This window comes from Oxyura jamaicensis, chromosome 6 (genome assembly GCF_011077185.1).
Source record: "Oxyura jamaicensis isolate SHBP4307 breed ruddy duck chromosome 6, BPBGC_Ojam_1.0, whole genome shotgun sequence".
Classification (NCBI taxonomy): Eukaryota; Metazoa; Chordata; class Aves; order Anseriformes; family Anatidae; genus Oxyura; species Oxyura jamaicensis.
This window is the reverse complement of record NC_048898.1, coordinates 22,331,432-22,347,583: the sequence shown is the minus strand read 5'-3', so window position 1 is coordinate 22,347,583 and position 16,152 is coordinate 22,331,432. Positions and strand designations below refer to the sequence as shown.

Here is a 16,152-nt window from a genome sequence, read left to right as displayed (position 1 = left end):
ATTTAGTGCAGGTCTGATGATGGTGTGGTAAAAATGTCATTGTGTGAGTGGTAGCAACGGGTGCAGTCATGCTTAGCAGTGGCTTTGCACTGTTCTTGGAATAATGTGGGAAGGTTTTGACAAAAATGATGGAGCATCCAAGGCCATGGGGTGGTTCCTATAAGCATTCCTCCAGCATGTTCACCCCAGAAAACATGCACTGCTGCTGCTCCGATAGACTTTCCCGGGGTTAAAGGAAGATTTCAGTCCAGTACGGTATTCACATTGGAAAAAAAAAAAAAAAAAAGTACTGAATTATTATTTTCTTTTAGAAAGGAAATTTTGGGATGATGTTGGGATGATGATTAGACCTTTTCCTGCAGTAGCATGTGGCCATTGCGTGTGCTCTAAACCTCTAAAGGTGTGGTTACTTCTCATCAGCTGAGCTGCTCTAGCTGACCTTCTGCACAGGCATCTACCACCTGAACTGCTACTGTTGCTGTAGATTTTGCTAGATTTTATAGATTTTTTTTGTATTTTACTTCACACCTTGCACGGGCTGTGAGGGTTGCTGTGACTCAGCTGACAGGCAGCCGATCATTAAGCCACGCTAACTCTTCCAGTCATATTTGGACCAAAAGCTTCAGAGTAAGAGTCTGTGAGAGCCTTGGATGCCTGCAGGTACTACGTTGAAAAACCTTCTTGGTGGCCAGGTTGAACTGCAAATAATTTCTTGGCTGAAATCCAGAAAAATCCTTTGTCTTCAGCCATCCGGTTGCAAACTATGGCAAACAACTCCATGCCCATGAACACTTTTATCCCAAGAGTCTAAGACTTCAGCTTGATGGTAGTGTTCTTGCTCCAGCCTGAGACAAATGTGTGCCTAGTAACCTGTAGACTTAATTTAACTGGTGTGATTTCCTCCGCATTTTCCAGCAGTGGACAGCCAAAGTGCCCCAACTAATTATATTATAAATCAGAAGCGGTGGGATGGAAACACTGTAGGAATCTCAACACATGGATCCTCATAAATCCCTGTTTGATAGCGATGGAGGGGGCCAGAAGAGGAGGGGCAGAGGAGGCTGTTGTGCTTTTAGGGCTTTTCATGTTTATGACAACAGGGCGTCCTTATACCCGCTTACCCATGGTTTTTTTTTTTTTCCTCTCTTCCCTCGGCCTCCAAAATTAAACCTGGCTGCACAATGAACATCGTGAGTCTCCTGCTGCTCATGTTCAATTTTCAAACAGTAGGAGGAAAGTGCACAGATAACAAATGCTCGCTGCATGCCAGGTCCCTTCCGTTAGCTGGAACAGCGGCCGCCTGAGTTTGACAGAAGCTTTCCAAGCGCAGAATAAGTGCAGCTTCCTCATGAGCTAAAAAGTCCGGGTCCTTTTCAAAACACTTTTTTAGAAGTACCTCTCTCTTGGTGTCCTTGAGAACAGTCCCTCAGTGGATCTGACAGTTGCAGTGATACTTTTAGCAAGAACTTCTTCGCTGATATAATATAGAGTCTGGAAACACGTTTCTCTTTGGAATAGGTGGGAAGATAGAGAGTGGTTTTAAGATAAATTAGGGTTGTTTGGTTAGAAGACCAAGAAGGTCCGAATAACTGGACTTTTTAAAAAAATGTCAGACAAAATGGAATCAGACTTTGGAGTGTGTGTGTGTTTTCAGTTAGCTTAGAGATTCAGAGATGCCCTTTAAAGCAGCTGTTGTGCTCTCTGTGTGCTTTTCAAACTGAGCTGTATTTTCAGAGTCCCATGCCATAAGACAGATTTCCCATTTCGTAGCTAGTAATTCTCTTTTGCCCAATGTTTGAAAAAAATGTATTTTCAATATTAAAATACTGGTAAGCATTTTTTCCCAACCCTGGGCCTCTCACAACAGGTAGACACTCCAGAGAAATATATACTAATGGAAGAGAGAGGGCTTGTCCCACCTGCGTGGTTTCTGTTCCCTTCTGACTTAGGTGGATGCTCCTGCTCGCTCTTGCAGCAGTAAGCACCAAGAACAAATAGCCGGCACAAAAGGGAAAGCATAGTGGATTTGCTTTGTGATATCCAGGATCTTGCCGTTACCTCCTGTTAATTACAGGCTGAACTCTTGCCAAATCGTCATGCCATTTCCCCTCAGCCTCAGAGCAGAATGCAAACTGCCTATAAAGAATGCCCTTTCTGGTTCATATTTTTAGAACTGCTTAAGAGGAATTATTACGGTGTCACTGGACTTTACAACAGGCTCCTTAGTGTCCTCCAGTATTAAGCTCTTCCCTCTTCTGCAGCAGTAATGGTGCCAAGTCTTGTCTGCAAAATTCTTGTCTCTCCCCCTGTAACCTCCTGCATCTGGGAGTGCTGTGATTTTAGGAAAGAACTTTGCCATAAAACAAGGAAGAGACTGCTCCCATCGGACTCACCAGGCTGCTCCCCGTGGTGGAGAGAGCTTGGTTTGTTCTGCGCTGTGCGTTATCAGGACTGAAGGAGTGATAAGTAAATGTAACATAAAATTCCAGTGAGCCAAGAACGGAAATACGGCAAACTCATTTCACTGAAGGTGGTTTAGTTTACACTATGTGATGGGAAGGCGCAATGTGTCCGAGTTTTCTGACTGAGGAATTAATGTAGTGCTAGAAGCCCAGCCCAGGTTTTTCTTTCCTGCTCCATCCTAGGTGCCAGCAGGTTTGTGAATTAACATGCGGTGTCTTCCACTTGCTTTTAGGAGCATTCTGGAAGAGTCTTTCGACTTCAGTTTGACGAGTTCCAGATTGTTAGCAGCTCGCACGATGACACCATCCTCATCTGGGATTTTCTGAATGACCCAGCTGCCCAAGCAGAATCCACTCGTTCCCCGTCCAGAACGTACACTTACATCTCAAGATAAATAACACTACACTGTACCTCACACTCGCACAGGTAAAAATAGTAGTAATAATGATAATAATAATAATTAAAGAGGCTCAAGGATGACGCTGGACATAATATGAGCATGCTGCTTGAATGCCTAGCTGAGTCTATCAGTATTTCTCATCTTAGTTGCACAATAACTTCAGTGACCTGTGAAAGGACAGCAAGGATTCTGATACCTTAGAACAAGGTCTTTATCCTAGGATTTGTGGCATGTGGTGCCTGTGAGTTTTCTGGAAGAACTCCTCCTCTGTCCATCATCATCAATAATTAAATCAGCTATCACTGCTGTCCAGAAGGAAGAAGGGTTTCTGCAGAGCGAGCAGAGCAGCTGCTGCCTAACAAGGGGATGCAGATGGCCTGACCCTGGGCAGTTGTAACCAGGCAGGAGCGTTTCGCCAAGAAGTGTCAGCTTTATTCCCTCCCGCTGAAGTGGTGGCCATTCTTCTCGCTCTGCAGCAAGCTGATTCAAACTGCAAGAGAGCAGTTTGGCTAAGGGGGAAGATACTGGGGCACAAGACCTGGCAAATTAAATCGAGATGCATCAATATGCAAAATCATTTACTGACAGGGCCAGCCCTCCTCCTTTCTACTACAGCATGGCTGTTAAATTGCTCATGTCAGAGCCTGGCTGGTCTGCTCGTCACCTTACCTTTTTGTCTTGGCCAGCACAACGTGGGGAGGAAATTGTGGTTCTTATGTTTGGGTCATTTGCAGAGTGGATTTGATGTCTGTCAGCAGAGTGGGATGGCACGATTGCCCACTCTGGTGGGTACCACTGCTGCTAGTAGCTTGAGAAAAAAGGCAGATGAGCTGACAGGCTTCTGCAAGGGGATGTTCACGATGACATTTTTCCATGAAAACGCTGTGTCCTGGAGCACATCCTATATCCTGTTTGACGAGTAAATATAGAGTGATGCTCCAGAGCTGTCACATCAGCTACTTTGATTTTCTCAAACACTCTGGTCAATCAGGTGTTCTTTTAAATCATTAAAAGGCTTAGTACAAATGGGGTTTGTTTGGTTTGTTCTGTTTTTTGTTCCCAGGACTCATTTAAGCTGCAGTATTTAAATTATCTGCCAATGCCAGGACAAAAGAACTATCCACGTAACCAATACTTGCTGAAGAGAGAAGCTCTCAGACTTGTTTCTGGAACAAAGTTGGCATGCGGTTGATCTCAGACAGGGTCTACTCAGCGCGGCTGACTGCTAAAGTGCTGCTATATCAGAAGATGACTTTTATCTTTCATGAACAATTAACATTTTTAAACCTTCCCATCCCTTTCCTCCCTTGTCCCCATCTTCCTGTTCACTCCTCTCCCCTTTACCCTGTTTGGTTCCCCTCCAAACCCAGTCACAGATGTCCTGTGAATATATTTAAGATGTTGCCAGAATGTGTTGCTTTGCTCTTAAGCAGAAGACTTATAGCCACAGTGCACCCTGCTGGGAGAGTCACTCCAGGGTGGGTGGGGAGGAGGCTGCTACTCTCAGACTGAAATCAATATCCATTGCTAGGCCTTTGTAAAAGCATTCGACTCTGAAGAGCAACAGAAATGCATATAACAGCCAGACCAGCCCCCCCCGTCCCTGCGGCTTTTGGCTGTTCTGACTGCAGACCTATTCCTTTGGAGAGAGGACCCTTGAAATTTGACTATTATGAGCTAAGTCCATCTCTTTCCTCTCCTGCCTGCTCTGCTAACCCTTTGGAAGCTGGATGTGTATCGTAGTCTCCTTTAACATCTGCTTGGCTGGGGAATGCTAGTCAGTGAAAAGTGAAACACTCTTCTGCCCAAGTCCCAAGCATGAGGGACTGGGGCCGAGGTCCAGTTCCCTCCATCCCAGTGAAACATTTCTGAGTTCAGTACTTCACTAGCAAAGAGATGGTTTGTATGAAGGACAATCTTACCCCTGCTGTATTCCCCGAAGACAGCTGATGGCTTAGGAATCGTTCTGTAAATAGGACGAGGAGGGGAGCTGGACTCTGCTCCTTTCCTTCCATCCAAGGTACGGTCTCCTGGTGATGGCAGGTGGGTAGATGACGGCCGACTTTAAAGACAGTGAAGTTAGGAGTGGTTCCAGGACAACTCTACAGCAGTTCTGGGGCTGGCCTTACTAGAAAGCTCTATGAGGGAGAGTCTTTGGTGTGCTTCTCTAACCTACATGCATGCTGCATTGCGGTGTAGGGACACGGGATTAGTCCCTTCGCTGATAGCTGAGCTGGATCTTCGCTTTCTGGCCGCGGCTTTTGCAAATTGCTGTTGTTTAGGAGATAAAAATAGCCCTGGGGGGACGGACACGAGAAAAAACTCTACCTATCTTCAAACTAGGCAGAGAGGTCTGGGGAACATGGCTCTTTCTAGAGAGGAAGGCTGAGAGGAGATGCAGCAGGCCTGCATTTGGATCAGGAAAGTCTGTGTAAATCAGTCGCTGGCCATTCCGGGCTGTGCCCACATCTTCCACTGCAGGTCTTGAATGACCCCGCTGGGTTATAGCAGGGAGTTGCTCCAGTCCTGCAGTGAGAAGTCAGGGCACTTTGTCTCTGGGCTAGGGAAGTTTTAAACAGGCTTTGTAACACCCTCTAAACTTGGAACTTGGCAGATGGAAAATTATATTCAGCTATTTTCATCATCTTCACTTTGCTACGGAAGCAGTTGCATTGTTTCTAATTGCTTGGGATGCGCTTTTCCCACCAATGAAATTTTGCAAGGAGCTGGGCCTGGGGTCCCCAAAGAGCAGTTCAGAGAGCTTAAATCATTTCAGTGACAGCCAGGATGGATGAGAAAGCAGTGGAGGTATAGAGGAATGGAAAGCAGGTGCATAGGGTGTACCTGGCATGGTTCCTGCAGCGCATGAGCAGCAGCGTTAAGCACCCAGCTCCCTGGGTTTTCTCTGAGCCTAGAGACTACATCTGTTCAAAAGAGCATCTCGGAGCGTGTGGTGACACTCCTGTTGGAATCATTGCTGTAAAAAGGGTCAAACAGGTTAACTCTGCTCTGTTCAGGTAACATTGACAGCATGACTTATCTCTGCAGAGTCCTACATGTTCTGAGTGACTATAGAAAGTTCATCCACAACTAATTTTGACACTACTTCTGAGCCTAGGAAGGCCGTTTTAGATTTCAGGCAGTTACACATATCAGACATAGTGCAGTCCCAAAGCAAAACTGGCAGGGGAGCTGGGAGAATCAAAGCGCACATCCCAGACATCTCTCAGTTGAAGTTCTGCATCTTATCCTTAGTGTTACTTGAACGCTGTTCCTCTAAGTTCAGTTATGACCTGGTCTGCAGCATGGTTGCGTATCAGTAGGGGATAAACCTAGGCTTCAGATTTAATGGTTACTTTCCTCATTTTGTCTGGTCATCCTCTGCCTTTCCCATTTAGGTGACTGTAGAAAACACCAATCTGTTACTCCAGCCTCTGAAGGCTGCAGACTTCCTAATTTAACTGTGTCTTTGTGGGTACCGCCTGCAAGGATGCATTTTATTTTATTAGTTGCAAGAATTTGGGAGAAACGGAAGACCAGCTGGCCAGTCACAGGCACCACCACTGCCGATTGTCCATGGTTGTCACAGCCCTGCTGCTCCGTGCTGCTGTCCTGTAACTTCTGAGCACTGTCGGGTGTTCAAATGGTAGTTAACCATAGTTTGAGCTCTGCATAGAGCTGTTCAAGGTACAGTTTGTGAGCAACAGCTGGAATCTGGTTTTGGCAAACGATAAGAACAGTGTCTCGCCTTCCAGAAGGGACTGTGTCTGGGTACTTGGTACAGAGCTGCAGAAGGGCAGGGCTTCCTACCCCGCTCCCGAGTTGTGCAGATTAGCTGATAGCTAAGAAGGAAACAGGAGTTAACTGATTAACTTGAACTTGAAACTGCCACAGCCTGACATTTGGTGGTGTTCATTGTGCCCCCAGGGAGGAGCAATCTGGTAAGTAGATCTCTCAGTGTCAGAAGAGAGTGGCTTTTCAAATTCCCCCCTTAGGATACGTGTGTGTGTGTGCGTGTGTGTGTGTGCAAGAGTGCGTGTGAGAGAGAGGTTTCAGTGTGAACCGACTGGGTAATCCCTTAGCTGGGTTGGAGCAATTGCAGAGTTTATAATGAAAAGAGCTAGAACGAGCTTGCTGAAAGGAGATAAAAAGGGGCTGGAAGCGTCTGTGGGCTCTAAGTGTTTGCACATTGCTTTGAAATGAAATGAAATACCTCTGCTGAGTAGAGATCGTCACTTCTCCCACGAGTAGGAAGCTCGCGCTAGCCTTCCGCCTCGAACTACGGGATCCAAAGTCCTGGAGGTGTGGGACATCAGAGCAGGACAATCCGCTGCGGCCACACCACCTCCTGCTTGTGACTCCTTTGGCAATAGGGCACAGCTGCGCTGCAAATATTTCTCATCCTCAGAGGAATACGGCTTGCTTTAAAATATGCAAATAGAGAACGGCGTGAAGGAATTTGCAGTGAGAGAACTCGTGCGGCTGTCTCCCGGGGAGCAGCTCCCTCTGCTCCTCATCAACCTTCAGGGACAGACACATGGCTGCTGGAACGGAAGGATTCAGGTGACCAGTCGAGAAGTCCGTGATCATCAGAAACGCTGAAATGCTTTACACTTGTTTCTAAACTGGAAGCTGACTTGGACCACCACGCTCCACCTACCTGCCTCCTGCTCCAAAGGATCCTTTTTTCTTTTTCCTATTTTTTTTTTTTTTGGAACAACACTGAAAAAGCTGGAGAGTACCATGGTATCGCGCGCATTTCTCTGCTCCTGGGTACGTGTTTCCAGCCCCTGCCACGTGCTCCTTCCCCAGTCTGAGCAGAGCCCCAGGCTTGGCTCTGAGGTTTTTAGCATCCCGGCTCTGATGGGAAGCACATCTCCAGCTTGGGCTCTTTGCCTAGCTCTGACGGCACCTTCCTTCAGCACCATTTTAGATCTGACTTTCGTGGCTGATGATTCCCAAACTGGCATGTTTGTGGTTGATGCACAGTACCAGCAGCTCTTCCTGGTTAGGGAAGCTGACGAGAAGTGCCGCCAGCCTTCCTACTGCAGGCTTGCTCTTGTGGGAGGAGAAGGAGGCAACCCACGTGGTTGAAAGCTAGGAAGGAAGTGTGGGGATGGAGATGGACCTCTACGGGAGTGGGGACAATGCTGAAAATATATTTCTTAGCTTGTGTACGAGGCTCACAAGAACAAAGGATTCCTATAAGAACATCAGAAATGTCAGGAGGTAATCAGGTATTGCCTCCTGCTGCTGAGCTGGTCAGTTGATACCCCCTTTTGGGTTGCACTGGGGGCATGAACGGGAAGGGTTGGTCTAAGCTACAGTGGCCAAGAGAAGAGAGAACGTTGCCGGGGTCTCCAAGTGGCATGCATGATGCATCTGACATGCTGAGCCTTGCCCTTCTGTTGCCCCCCCAGAAGCAATAAGCAACAGCTTCCCAGAAGGAAGGGGCAACAGCAAGAGCCCCGGCTGTCCCCAGAGGAGGTCTCCATATGAAATCCCTCCTTCCTCCTGCCAGCAAAGCCCTACTGGACTGATTGGCATGAGGGGCCACGGTCTTTGTCCCCACTTCCAATACTGAGACTCACAGAAGCAACAGGTCCCTGGGGTGCATTCCTTCTGTGAAACCCCAGCAGTGGGCCCAGGGGAGCAGTTGTCTGCTGAGGCTCAGATTTGGCTTCCTCTCCTTTTCCCTTCCCCCTCTTTTTTATTTTATTTTTTTTATTTTTTATTTTTTAATGAGCTATAGACTAATTCCTGGCACATTCCCAAAGCTTCTCTCCCATGATGAGCCTTGATACCAGGCCAGAATAAATCATCCTTTGTCTTGTCAGAAAATTCTTCCCGTGACTTTGTGCTTGCTCTCAAAAGCCATTGGGTTTCCCTTTTAGTCCCTGATACCCCCAGGAGTTGTCACCACCAGTTAATCCTTAGTGACATTAAACAGATACTCTGAAAATTAGAGGGATGCTGATGTGTGTAGATGTACGAGCCTTTACTATATCGTAACTGACTCCTACATAGGTCCCTTTATTAATAACCTATTGCCTTAGAAGGTATCCTCATTCCTGCTCAAGCACAAAACGAGAGCAGCCGTGGCCAGAAAATCAGCCTGAAACACCAGTCTTCATCACAGGGCACCTCAGCTCCATACCTGTACGCCGCAATATTGTCTTGCCTTTACAGACAGAGTTTTAAGCTCTGCGTGCAGGAGGAAGGCTGGCCAGCCTGTCCCGGGCTGTTTGCTGGCAAGGAGCTAGCTGTGAGATGTTGGGGGCAATTCAGTGTGAGAATCTGGAGCCGTCGGGGGAGCATACATGTGCTTTCAGCTGCTTTGTCTTTATCGTGTGAGGCGTTGCATGTCTCAGCCAGCCTACCCACGGTTTTAGCATGGCAGAAAATAATTGGGAGCTGAGCAAAAAGGAGCAGGGCTGGTTTCTCCAGCCATTTACCATCAGTACCTTCCTGAGAGCCTGCCAGGCCAGCCTGTGCTGCATCACTGCCTGCTCAGACTGAGATGGGAGCAGGAGTGGGAGAGGTGAGAAAGAATATGGTTTCTCCAGAGTTTTTGGGTTGTTACCCCGCTATATTTGTTATCTGGATTCTTAAGTAATGAGTGCTTTGAATTTCGTGATTATGTTACGGTGATGTGTAGTTAATGTACTAATGTTCACTTGAGCTAGGGTCATGGTAACAGTGTGTTTTGTTTCTTTTTTTTTTTTTTTTTTTTTAACTGTTCAGAAGATAACTTAAATACAAAGGTTAAGCTGTGAATCTCTCCTGTTTTCCTTTCGGTGGGAAGGACGCCGTCAAAGTATCAGGCCCGTGTCTTTGAGCCCCCCCGTGTATGCGGATCGCACTTCTGATACAGGGCACCAGAAAAACAACAAGCAAACAACACTTACTCCAAAAACCACAGCATACTTTTTAATTAACAAACTCTCCATTCGTGGCTGATGGCAAATGAGTCCGCCCTGCAAGTCAGGGAGGGGATGTGACTGACGCACCGAGCCCCAGCCGGCCTGCCCATTAAAAAGGGGTGGGTGGGGGGAAACTATAAAGACTTTGTGCTTTTCTGGATACTCTTGCAAGATCCTGGTAGGAGAAGCACAAATTTGTTTTATAAGCTAATCAGAACCCTGCTGTTCAATAATGAGTGAGTAATTGACATATCGCGGCACCGCCATGCAACACAATGGCTGGGGATGCTGACATGCTTGCGGCTCACCCGAATTTTAACGCAAGCACCCTTTGCCCTCACAATACCTTCCTCTTAAAAAAGTCCTGCCGATAGCATCCCTGGATTTTTCCATTTTCCTTAACAGCCCCTTTTAAAACAAAGGCTACCGCAGTTTTAAGACCCTGGCTCCTGGGGTGGCCAGAAAACAAACAAGCGCCGCGCTCCCGCCGCCTCTCTCCCTGCTGGCTCCATTCTTGGCAGCCAGCGGGGGACTGGAGATTGCGACGCCTCCTGCTTTGCTGCAGCGCTGGGAGCGGGGCTCCTGTCACTTCCAATCCCCGTCTCTCCTTCTGACAGGATTCCCAGCGGCCGGCTGCTTTGTTTAGCAAGGGTGGGCTTTTTTGTTGTTGTTTTGTTTTGTTTAAAATAAATAAATGCATATATTTACCCCATATTAACCTTTTCTCTTCGTTCTTTGCTCTCTCCTCCCACTCAGACTTTGAAGAGGACTTGGGGTGACAGGCAGTCGGTCAGTAGTGCAGGATGCAGCTCAGCTGGGGCACCGTGTGGCTGCCCATACCCCAAAAGAGAGCACATCCCCCTGGGCATCCCCACCCCATGTCTGCCTGTGCCCAAGGCACAAACACCATAGCAGGTTCTCCCTGGGGGCTATTCCTGGCCACTCCTTAACTGGTCCTTCCCCCTCTTTGATGTCTGAAGGCAAGGCTCAGAGTATTTCTGTCAAATTTAGGGGACAGGGCAGTGCTCTGCTGCAGGGCACAGCCTGGAAAACTTCTCCCAGGAATTCTGGCATCGCATCCAGAAGCTCGAGAACCGAAGCGTGCTCCTCTTTGAGAAGGAAAAGCAATCTCAATTGTAAATTTGCACAGGAAAGGAGTGAACGCCAGGACGGCTTATCTTAAATAGATTCAGTGGTTAATTACCCTTTCTGTTTAAAAATGTGTGCCTTATTTCCACTTCAAATGAAGGAGGAAAGTAATGTGTACCATAGCTTCAAATTAACGGTGTTTGATCAACCTACAGCTTTAAAATGAAATCCTCTGGTGGTGGTGGTTTGGGGTTTGGTTTTGTTTTTCAATATATATACATATATATATATATACACACACTTTCAAGAGTATAGTAGGCTTGTTTTTGGAAAGAGGAAAATTGGTCAGTTTAGACCTGCTGGGCAAACTGATGTAGTTCTTACCAAAAAATGTGTAGGACGATTCAGCAGCCAGAGGTGGTGTGGTCTGGGAACCAAATCCCAGTCAGCTGTGCCTGCCCTGGTGCTGCCGCTGCCTTGGTGTCGGAGGGGATCCATACAGGTCCTGTACAGGTAAATGCAGCTGGAGGATGGAGGCAGGAGCTTTCCATTGCAAAGCCACGGTTCCTGGGCGCTCTGGGAGGATGGGGCTACCATGATCACAGGACGGTCTCTGTTTCTGGTGATTCAACCCCGAAAGGGCACCACCAGCAAATTGCTGTGACCTCCCAAGCCATGAAGACTCCTGCGAGCAGCTGTGCCCAGGCTGCCAAGCTCCCTCCAGGCAGGGGAAGCATCTATGGCTGCTAAGCCACGCATCTTTTCACCAGGGTTCATTTGAGTTGTGTTTTCCTTCCTCGTGGCCTTTGTCCTGGTCCTGCCTGGCTGCTGGGTGGGCACCAAGAGGCAGCACCAAAGACCAGGTCCTCTGTGAGGGCTTTTCCACCTCACCCCAGGGGCTGGGGACCAGGCCACAGCAAGGCCAGGGCGGGCCTGGCGCTGCCAGGAGTGATGGTGGGAGGGTTGCTCCGTGGTCTCCTGGCAGCTTCCCCACGCCAAGGTGGGTGTTTTTAGCCAGGGAGCCCGTGCACACAGGCAGGGGAGGATCGGGGACACCTGTAAATTACAGAGACGAGCTCCCTCGCAGCACGGAGCAGCGGGTGTTCCTGGCCCTCATACCACCATCACCGGGTTAGGTCACAGGAGTGTCTCCAATTAACCCGGCTCCCTGGTGGCCCTTAATTGGCACCCCAAGCTTCCCTCCTCCTCTCATCCCCCTTCCTCCCTGGCACGTGTTGCTCACCTGCTAAACCCCCTTTCCCGGCCGCTGCTGGGGACCAGCACCAGTAACACCAGTTCAGCCCTAGATCAGGGCGGAGGTGACCCCCAGCTTGGGGCAGCGTCTGGTAAAGGTGATGGCCCGGCGGAGACGGGGAAACTGAGTCAGAGCAAGCCTTGGAGCTGGCACCATCCCTTGGGAAATCCCCATGCCGGCAGGCTGGGAAGGGCTCCTAGTGGGGCAGAGGGCACTGTAAAGCTCCGGTGCTTCTGGAGGGAGCCGGAGGTGAATCCAGAGGGAAGGGGCAGGGTCTGGAGCATCCCGCGTGGGAGGACAAGGCGCCAGCTCTGCCTGGCCCCAAGGCCTTTGGGGTGCCCGTGGGGCTCTCCCAGCCCCGTCCCGTGGGACCCTCCCGTGGTGGGGCCAGCCAGCCGAACCCCTCCCTTTTAATCCCTCGGAGCTGTTGCCAGCCTGGCTTAGTGGGGTCCCCATCCTTTCCACTGCCTGTTCGGCAAATTAAGAGCTTGCTATTAGGCTGCTAATTAAAGGCACTTCATTAGCAGCGGGGGAGGCAGCTTCTGGCCGCAGCAAAATTGGATTCCTCTGAGCTGCCATGAGCCGCGTCTCTCCTCTCTGGGGCTGGGGGCTTTGCCCTGGGGCTGGGGGCTCTGCCACCCCCCTGTCCCACAGGGGCAGCTGCCCCGATTCACGGCCACATCGGGGTGCGTGGGTTACCAGCCCTCCTGCCCCAAGTCCCAGCGGATGGGACGCTGCTGTCCCACAGCCTGATGCGGTGGTGGGAGGCTCGGGGGGCTGAGGGGGGTGTTGGGAGATGGGGGACCTCCCCTCCACACCAAGCCTCTGCCTTGGGGGTAGTGTAGGGTCGCTGCCCCTCAAATAGCCCCAGGGCCTCCCCTACCTGCAAGGTGCCCCAGCGAGGCGGGGAGGCCCCCGGACTCCTCCTCCAGCTGCTTAGGAGCCTCCAATGAGTCCCCGGGACACCCAGGCGGCCTCCCCTTCTCTCCCTTCCCCTCTCCCTCCTTCTTCCAAGTGAAAATGGGAGAGAAGTGCCAGGCACTGGGGCTGCCTTCCTCCCCTCCTCCTCATCCTCTCTCATCCGATTCCAGCCACAGCCTCAGCCCGACAGATGGGAAAGGGACCCCGGACCCCAGCAGGGGCATCATCAGGGTGAGCTTTGGTGGGCAGGGGGCTGCTGGGCTCAGGGGGCAGCCCCATTCCCACTCCCCATGTGCCCCATGATATGCTGCCCCCCCCCCCCAGACCCCTGGCCTGACCCCCCCATTCCCAGCTCAGGATTCCTGGTGGGATTAGTGGGGATTTGGTGTGCATGAGCCGGGAGCTGCTGGGTGCTAAGGATCCGGCTACTGGGTTTGGGGTGGGGGGGGGTGTGTGTGCTTGGGGAGAGATGGGGATCTTGGGGCTGGGCTTTGGGCACTGGGACGTGCTGCTGCTGCCGGGGATGGGGGCACAACTTTGCTCATCTGCCCCGTGACAGCACTGTCACTGTCAGGTCATGGACAGCTCACTGCAGCAGACAGTAGGGTGCAGCATCCAGGGGTGCCCTGCATGCCTCTTGGGTCCTGCTGGGCACTGGGAGGGGGTCTGTGGGGTGTCCCTCGGCCACCATCGGCACCCCACAGCATGGACACCCATCCTGCCTGTCCCCCCCTGACCCCAATGGAGGCACCAATTGGGAAGATGTGGGTCTGATGGGCTGGGGGTGGCGGGGAGCCGTGCCCAGTGGGGGGCTCCCCAGGGCTGGGATCTTGGCTTGGGACAGGGACGTCCCTGCACCTCTCCTGATAGAAATGGGGCAGTAGCCCAGCATGGTGCTGACCCCCCCACCTCTCCCCCAGCACCTCACCTTCCCCCTGCTCTCAGTCACCCTCCTGGTGTCCTTCGGCTCCTCCATGCTCTATGGCTACAACCTGGCCGTGGTGAACTCGCCGGCGGTGGTAAGGGACGGCACGGCCTTGCTGGGAGCAGAGCACGGTGGTGGGACCCCAGCCCCACGCCAAAATGCTGGCTTTGCCCTCAGACCTGCTGCAGAGAGAGCAGTCCAGGGGCAGGGGTGGCATGCGAGGGATGTGAGACCTTGGTTTGGGGTCACCCCCTGGAAGGCAGGGCTGGGGAAGCCCTCAGCAGCTGCTCCAGCTCTACGTGGGGCCTCTAAGTCATCCTTAAACCCCACTGGTACTGAGGCTGCCTGAGCAGCCAGAGCAGAACACCCCGGTCATCCCCAGCTGTAACCTGCCCTGGATCCCCCATGAAGCTGTCAAACCCACAGCACTTCCCCTCGGGGGGCTGCCTTCCCACCTCCCCCTTCCCCTACTGCATTCAATGCCGCGTCTCCCTCTGCCCCGCAGCACATCAAGGCTTTCTACAACGCCACCTGGTCCCGGCGGTACGGGCACGGGCTGGCCCCCGGCCCCCTCACCCTCCTCTACTCCCTGACTGTCTCCACCTTCGCCCTGGGCGGTCTGGGGGGCTCCTTGCTGGTGGGGCTGCTGGTGGCACGCTACGGCAGGTAAGGGGCTGGCATGGCACGGGTGGCCCCGAGGGCCAGGACGGGGCCGGAGGGGCTGCCCCGCTGCCTGTGCCCCGCTAGGAGCGGCACGCTCAGCCGCAGCGCTCTCCTCGTCCTCCTGGCCGGCAGCTTCATGGGCTTCAGCCGGGAGCTGGGGTCCCCCGAGATGGTGATCATCGGCCGCTCCATCACGGGGCTCCACGCAGGTGGGTGCCGCCCAGGCAGGGGGTTACAGCCCTTACCCAGGGCACCAGGGGCAGACGGGGTCACCTCGCTGGCCACAGGGTCCCCTGCTGCAGCAGGTGCTGAGTAGGGCAGGGGGTGTGCCGGCGGGGTGTCCTGCTGGCTGTGTCTCCCATCCATGTCCCCAGTCCCCAGGTATCTGTCTCAGCGTGGTGCCCCTCTACCTGGGAGAAATCGCCCCCAAGAACCTGCGGGGCTTCCTGGGCCTCATGCCCAGCATCTTCATCTGCCTGGGGGTTTTCTCCGCGCAGGTGCTAGGCCTCCCGGAGCTGCTGGGCAAGGTGAGCGTGATGCCCTCGGCCTCCTCCTGTGGTCCCTGCTCTGCCCTCTCTGTGACACATCCCGTTCCAGGACAGGTACTGGCCCCTGTTCCTGGCAGTGGTGGTGGTCCCTGCCTCCCTCCAGCTCCTGCTGCTGCACTGCTTCCCTGAGAGCCCAAGGTACCTGCTCATAGAGAGGAACGACGTCTGCGGGGCCACTGAGGGTGAGCGGGTGTCCTGGGATGGGGTGTCCAGCTGTGGGAGGTGATGGGTGCTGCGCCAAGGCCTCCCGAGACCAGGGCGCATCCTTGCAGCATCCTTCCACACCCAGCCCCAACAGCCCAGCCCCAAACCTTCCCAGGTGCATGGTGCCCATCACCCTGGTGTCAGGGCATCTCCCTAGGGAAGCCCAGCCTCAGGGGCTCAAGGAGGTGTTCTGGGGCAAGCTGAACCCACACCCCTACCCTGTGCAATTCCTACGGGTGTCCACCCTCTTCCACGAGCCCCGCGCTCCCCGCAGCGCTGCGCCGGTTCCTGGGGACTCCCGACGTGCAGGACGCGGTGCAGGAGATGAAGGAGGAGCAGCAGTCGCTCTCCTCTGTGGCAACAATGTCCGTCTGGCAGCTGCTGCGGGACCGCTCCGTGCGCTGGCAAACGCTCTCGGTGGCGGTGGTGAACGCCGGCATGCAGCTCTCGGGGATCGATGCCGTAAGTCCTGCGGGGTCCTGATCTTGAGACCCGGCTGAGCTGAGACCTGGAAACTCGTTCTGCCCTCCCTGGGTGCGCCCCGCTCACGCTGAGTCCCCTCCCTGGCAGATCTGGTTTTACACCAACACCATCTTCGAGAACGCAGGCATCCCCCGGTCCCAGGTCCCCTACACAACCGTGGGCACCGGCGCCATTGAAGTTGTTGCGGGGCTGATGGGGGTGAGTGATGGACGGACAGATGGACGGACAGACACAGCCCCTCCGCGCCCAGGGGCTTGTCCCCAGCATCCAGCACCATC

The 16,152-nt window shown here is 52.4% G+C and overlaps 2 protein-coding genes across 9 annotated transcripts in view; both read left to right on the top strand.

Moving 5' to 3' along the window:
- The window catches only part of BTRC (beta-transducin repeat containing E3 ubiquitin protein ligase), a 115,026-nt gene extending 108,018 nt beyond the window's left edge, over positions 1-7,008 (top strand). For all 8 annotated transcript variants that reach the window (XM_035329353.1, XM_035329358.1, XM_035329356.1 and 5 more), the window contains 2 exons: positions 2,696-2,889; positions 3,927-7,008. In XM_035329353.1, the coding sequence (XP_035185244.1) occupies positions 2,696-2,857 (162 nt within the window). In that variant the 3' untranslated portion in view covers positions 2,858-2,889; positions 3,927-7,008. The remainder of the gene's footprint in view (positions 1-2,695; positions 2,890-3,926) is intronic.
- A 6,087-nt stretch (positions 7,009-13,095) lies between these two features.
- Positions 13,096-16,152, top strand: part of LOC118169101 (solute carrier family 2, facilitated glucose transporter member 9-like) — a 4,105-nt gene continuing 1,048 nt past the window's right edge. The window contains exons 1-8 of the mRNA XM_035330087.1: positions 13,096-13,282; positions 13,972-14,070; positions 14,482-14,642; positions 14,724-14,848; positions 15,021-15,166; positions 15,237-15,369; positions 15,666-15,853; positions 15,962-16,126. Of these exons, the coding sequence (XP_035185978.1) occupies positions 13,151-13,282; positions 13,972-14,070; positions 14,482-14,642; positions 14,724-14,848; positions 15,021-15,166; positions 15,237-15,369; positions 15,666-15,853; positions 15,962-16,126 (1,149 nt within the window). The 5' untranslated portion in view covers positions 13,096-13,150. The remainder of the gene's footprint in view (positions 13,283-13,971; positions 14,071-14,481; positions 14,643-14,723; positions 14,849-15,020; positions 15,167-15,236; positions 15,370-15,665; positions 15,854-15,961; positions 16,127-16,152) is intronic.